Here is a 6000-nt window from a genome sequence, read left to right on the forward strand (position 1 = left end):
TCCTCCTCCTCCTCCTCCTCCTCCTCTTTCGCACCCACCGCCCCCGCCTCGGCCTCGCCGCCGCGCCTCCACAACGCCCAGTCTGCACCGCCGAGAGCTGCGCGCCGCAGCGCGAGCGAAGAGGGGCCGGCGGAGCGCGCAGCGCCCAGGCCCCCGCGCCCGCCCGGCCCGGCTCGGCCCGTCCCGCCGCCCCGCGCGCCCCCGCGCTGCCTCCACTCGGACGCGGCCGCGGCCGCACGACTTGGCCATCTGGCTTTTAGGTCCTCGCGAAGGCCGTTTTCTTTTCTCATTCGCTCATCTGCCGGGAGAGGAGACTCGCCGTTGGCGCTTCGGCCTCCAGTTCATTGAGAAAAAAGGGGGAAAAAAAAAAAAAAAGGAAATACTCCGCGTGCGCTTCTAGAAGGGGGGTCGCCTCCAGCCCCGAACTCCTGTTCTTCGGCTAGGACTTGGCTCCGGATTTTTTTCCTTTCCTTTTCTCGTCCAGCCAATCGCTCAGAAGTTAGACTGAAGCAGAGTTTGGAAGGAAGGAGAGGCAAAAAGTTTGCATCAGGGCTGGATTTATTTGCACATCTCGGAAAGAAGAGAATCCAACGGAGAGGGGTTGGTGCAAAGCCGCGATCACGGTGAGGCGCGTTTGGCCGGCTCTTCCCCTCCTGGCGCCGCGGCCGGCGCGTTGTGGGCAACATGGAGTAGGTGCAGCTGGACCGGCAGTGGGGTCCGGCTCTCCTCGGGCCTCCCTTTCTCTCACCCCGCAGGTTTTCCGTGGGGAGCCCGGGAACTGCCCGCGGATCGGCCTCGGCCTGCCTCGGCGGCGCGGTGGGGGGGGGGGGGGGGGGGGGGGAGGCGGTTGAAGCGCGCGCGGGGTGCCGTGTCCCCGGCCCCACGACCCAGCGCACCCGCGCTGGGGGTCTCGGGGTGGCGGCCGGCTTACGGCGGCGCACTGACCGCGAACTGGGCGCTGAGAGCGGGAGAGGCAGGGAAGCACTTTGTGTTTTCCAGGGCGCCGCTGAAGGCGCCCGCACTTCGAACCTGTTCTCTCCGGGGAAGGCAGGTCCCGGGAGAGGCAGTCCCGAGGCAGGGGCGCCGGGGTACCGAGGGAGTGCGGGTCGCTGCCTCGCGGGTGGAAAAAAAGAGGACAGGGTGGCGAGTGGAGGGCGCCCCCGCCTCAGCTCGGCGTGGACTGCGGCGAGCACGCAGAGGGTGGGAGCGTCGCCCTGCCTGGCGCCGCGTCTCCGCGGTTCAGAAGTGCAGCTTTCTCTTTTTTCCGTTCGCTGCGGTCGGCCTGGGTCACGCTTTTTTTTTTTTGGACGATTGGGCTGACCCAGCACAGGAAGAAAGTCATCAAGCGGTCACGATCGTTTTCCATTACCTGAAAATAGGTGGCAAAAGAGACTAGGTTTGGGTTTTGTTTTTTTTTTTTTTCCTTTACTTTGATGGACTGATCCACTTTTTGTGTGTGGTTGCTGCTGTTTTTTTAATTCGGAACCTTGTGCGTTTTTACAATGCGGTTTCTGTGTCGGATTGCCCCACCCTTGTGCTGAAGTCCTTTCTCCCTCATCCTTAGTCTGATCACACACAGTTCTTAATGGGGGGTTTAAAAGCGGTGGCGGGGGTGGGGGGTGCTGCGAAGGGGAAGAGGGATCAGCGGAAATAACTTTAGCAAACCTCCTTACCCCCCAAAAGATGCTACTTTGCACTGCAAGCATAGCGGCAAGTGTCCAGCTTAGGGACCTGGGTCTTGCATGCTCGGCGTAAGGCGCTGGAAAATGTTCTTAATTTTTAAAGCAATTTTTCTGAGACTTGAATACATGTCTGCGTACAGATGTATATTTTTAATATACAGGCGCGTGCACATTGCACGCTCAGGTCAGCGCAGGGTGGCGTCGCCGAGTGTGCCAGGGTTAGATGACCCGGCTCTGTGTCTCAGGCAGGACTTTTTTCCTCGCGGAGTCGGGGCTGGAAACCAGTGCCCTGCGTTCGAGGGCCTTGGCCGGAACGTCCTGCGATGGGCTGTGTGACCTCCGCCTGAGGGTGAAGCGGCTCCCTCTTGGACCTGGGAGCCAGTTCTTCGGGGTGGGAGAGATTTCTATCTGGGAAGGCAGGGAGGGGTTCCTCCAGCGTTCCAGGGCATGTTCCTTTGCTAGGCGCCCCCGCCCCTTCCCCCCCACCCCCGCCCCCGCCTGTCTGTCCGTCCCGGGATTGTGCGCAGGGGGCCAGCTTGGCCGCTGGGCTGCGTCTGTCCTCCCGGAGAAAAGTCCCTCGGGGCTCCGACAGAGTCCCACCTGCTGGGGACGGCGTTGGGGCGCAGATAGAGCCGATAAACTAAGAACAGCGCTGTCTTGTCTGCCTTTCTGTTGGAGCTGAGATCCGGTTTCCAACTCTGCCTTTTTCCGAATTGGAAGGCGTGTGTCACCTGCCTGTGTCTGTTTTCTAAAAAGTCAGACTGGATGAAGGTCCACTTTTGCGCGTTTTTGGTCATTGTAGACTGGGTTGACAAAGAGGATGGTCGTTTTGAAATTTAACAGAGGGATGGCAATTTAAGCGGTTACTTGTCAGGATTGATAGATTTGCGATGTGACACTTGAATTTTTAAATCACTTCCTGTTATCACCAATCAGTGTATGTTTTCAATTATTAGGTTTTGGGAAATGGGCAAAAGCAGTTAAGATTTTGACATGATTCATTTCTAAAACAAGGAAAACGAGTCTTTTAGCTGCAGAATTTAAGATTTTCTCCGAGGCTTTCAGATTGTAAAATATGTGATTCTCAAGTTGTTGGGAAGTTGAAAATAAGTTCCTGTCTTTTGTTGCTAGAGGTGTAAGTTTGCTCTATTGTATTCCTGGCACCTAACAGGATTTAAATTGATGTGTTTTCAATTCTATAACTTCGTGCTATTATATAGTTAATGATAATGCATGATTGTTGTATAAACTATATATTCCTGGGGAAGAGAAGTATTTACCCTTTTTTTTGCATGTCATTTCATCCTATGGGATTTTGTAAAGTCACAGAATAGTTCAAGCTGTTTAATGTAAAAGCAGATGTAAAGTAGGAACCAAGAATTTCTAGGCTGTATCTATTGAAGTTCCAGGCAAAAATGACCATGATAAGTTGAAACCTATTTCACAATTGGAAAAGGTATTCAGCTTTTGAAAATGTCAGTATGAGTTATGTTCCAAGAGTACTTTCCTGCAGTTTTTACAGGGAACCTGAACCTTGCAGATTTTTTGCTTATACGAGGAAGGAATCCTTACTCATGTGATTGAAGCAAAGATCAGTTTGGTGTCACTACACTTCACAGGATTAAAGAACAGTAGATACCTAGCTGTAATTTTTACTTTTGGGTACAGGCGTGGATAAGACGGCTGTCCTAATATGTTCCACAGCCACTCCATTTTCAGTCTGTTTCTCCAGGGGATGTGGGGAGTGAAGAGTTAAGCCAGGTGGGTGGAGAGTGGGTAGTATTCTGGAGTGTAAACCGTCTCCTTCCTCTCGGTTTCCGCAGGAATTCAGATGTGTTCTCAGCCTGCTGGAGTGACTACACTTCCCAGACCTGATGGAGGCCAGAGCTCAGAGTGGCAGCGGGTCGCAGCCATTGCTGCAGGCACCCCGTGACAGTGGCCGGCAGCGTGGGGAGCCCGACCCCAGGGACGCCCTCCCCCAGCAGGTACACGTGCTGTCTCTGGATCAGATCAGAGCCATCCGGAACACGAATGAGTACACGGAGGGGCCCACTGTGCTCCCCAGAGCTGGGCTCAAGCCTGCTCCTCGCCCCACGGCCCAGCACAAACACGAAAGACTCCACGGGCTGCCCGAGCCCCGCCAGCCCTCCCGGCCCCAGCACCCGCCGGCCCACCCTTCGGCCAGGGCCTCTCTGGCCCGCTCCATCAGCACAGTCAGCTCGGGCTCTCGCAGCAGCACGAGGACAAGTACTAGCAGCAGTTCCTCCGAACAGAGGCTCCTAGGATCCTCCTTCTCCTCGGGGCCTCTGGCAGACAGGATCATCCGAGTGCAGCCCAAATCGGAGCTCAAGCCAGGTGAGCTGAAGCCACTGAGCAAGGAAGATGTAGGGCTGCACGCCTACAAGTGTGAGGACTGCGGCAAGTGCAAGTGCAAGGAGTGCACCTACCCGAGGCCTCTGCCGTCAGACTGGATCTGCGACAAGCAGTGCCTTTGCTCGGCCCAGAACGTGATCGACTACGGGACCTGCGTGTGCTGTGTGAAGGGTCTCTTCTATCACTGTTCCAATGACGACGAGGACAACTGTGCGGACAACCCGTGCTCTTGTAGCCAGTCTCACTGTTGTACACGTTGGTCAGCCATGGGCGTCATGTCCCTCTTTCTGCCTTGCTTATGGTGTTACCTGCCAGCCAAGGGTTGCCTTAAATTGTGCCAGGGGTGTTATGACCGGGTGAACAGGCCTGGGTGCCGCTGTAAAAATTCAAACACCGTTTGCTGCAAAGTTCCCACTGTCCCACCCAGGAACTTTGAAAAACCAACATAGCATCATGAATCAGGAAGATTGCAGTCTTAAGGATTATTTCCCTCTGCCCCTCCTTTTTTTTTTTTAAATACACACATATGCAACCAACTAAACAGCTAGAATCTTGGCACTGTTGATAGAGGGTTGGGATATCCTGTGCTGTTTGCAGTGAAATGCTTTTTTCATCCATGTGCCATTTTAATTGATATGCTTGTTAGAACTCAGCTAGTGGAGCTCAGAGTATGGGATACAGACGTTGGTGACCTACATGTTGCATAAGCTAAAGCAATAGACACTCTAGGTGAAGTTTTTGTTTGTGAATAGTACTTGCAAAATTTGTAAATTAGCAGATGACTGCCCCTCTCCCTTCCCCCACCCCTGTTGTTTTCTCCAGAGATAATGTGCTATATTTTTGTATATACAATAATATTTGCAACTGTGAAAAACAAGTTGTGCCGTACTATACGGCACATTCACAAAATATTATACTAATATGTTGTACATTCGGAAGAATGTGAATCAATCAGTATGTTTTTAGATTGTATTTTGCCTTACAGAAAGCCTTTATTGTAAGACTCTGATTTCCCTTTGGACTTCATGTATATTGTACAGTTACAGTAAAATTCAACCTTTATTTTCTAATTTTTTTCAACATATTGTTTAGTGTAAAGAATATTTATTTGAAGTTTTATTATTTTATAAAGAATATTTATTTTAAGAGGCATCTTACAGATTTTGCCCCTTTTATGAGGATGTGATAGTTGCTGCCAATGAGGGGTTACAGATGCATATGTTCAATATAAAATAGAAAATATATTAACGTTTGAAATTAAACTGAGCTGTATTGTCTTATTTTACATTTTCTTTGGTTTTTTTTTTTTTTGAAGTGAAAAAGAAACCATTTTAGAAATAGCATTTCAGTGACAGATATAGTTTCACTTATCTTATGCTTGCTGCTTTAAAGTGGAGATTTGGTGATTTTCAGGGATAATTCTAGCAATCAGGAGAAATAATTGAGCACTTGACTCACTTAACAGTATTAATCATAGGAGGGCTCATTTTGGCTCCTGTTGTTTTGCTGATTTGCAGACTTGCCTTTGCTTTGCAGGTTTAAAAAAAATCTTAAGTAATTCATTCAGGAGACTTACCTAAAAGATGAACCATTAGACTTTTTTTTTATATAAAGTTATTAAGAATGAATGTCAAGGCTGATTTAAGACCAGAGAAATGAATTTGGTTCAACATTTATTGACTGGTCTCTATGTGTCAGGCATGCAGTATACACAGATGAATGCTTATAATAGAGGCAAAATGTTTTCTTGACTTAACTGGCCGTGTTTTTCCTAGTCTCTGGTTTTAGACTATTGGGCTTATCGCCATGATACAAGAAAAAGACATGGAAAATATAACTTGTTTTGATTCAGGTACTGGGTATCAAGGAATTTCATCCTATATTGGCCTAATAATTCAGGCCCAAGCAGCCCCAACGTAGCTGTTTGAGAGGCCAACTTGAGAGG

At 50.1% G+C, this 6000-nt stretch overlaps 1 protein-coding gene across 1 annotated transcript; it reads left to right on the forward strand.

Annotated features, from left to right (window-relative positions):
* The first annotated feature begins 484 nt into the window (after nt 1-484).
* Nucleotides 485-5317, forward strand: SPRY2 (sprouty RTK signaling antagonist 2). Its single transcript, XM_006079228.3, has 2 exons — nt 485-623; nt 3506-5317. Exon 2 carries the CDS (start codon nt 3557-3559, stop codon nt 4502-4504), a length of 948 nt encoding a protein of 315 aa, XP_006079290.3. The 5' UTR covers nt 485-623; nt 3506-3556; the 3' UTR covers nt 4505-5317.
* Nucleotides 5318-6000: the final 683 nt, after the last annotated feature.

The sequence above is a fragment of the Bubalus bubalis genome, chromosome 13, assembly GCF_019923935.1.
Source record: "Bubalus bubalis isolate 160015118507 breed Murrah chromosome 13, NDDB_SH_1, whole genome shotgun sequence".
NCBI lineage: Eukaryota > Metazoa > Chordata > Mammalia > Artiodactyla > Bovidae > Bubalus > Bubalus bubalis.

Coding starts and splice junctions, on each gene's coding strand:
- SPRY2 (XM_006079228.3), top strand. CDS start 3,557: ATGGAGGCCAGAGCTCAGAGTGGCAGCGGGTCGCAGCCATTGCTGCAG.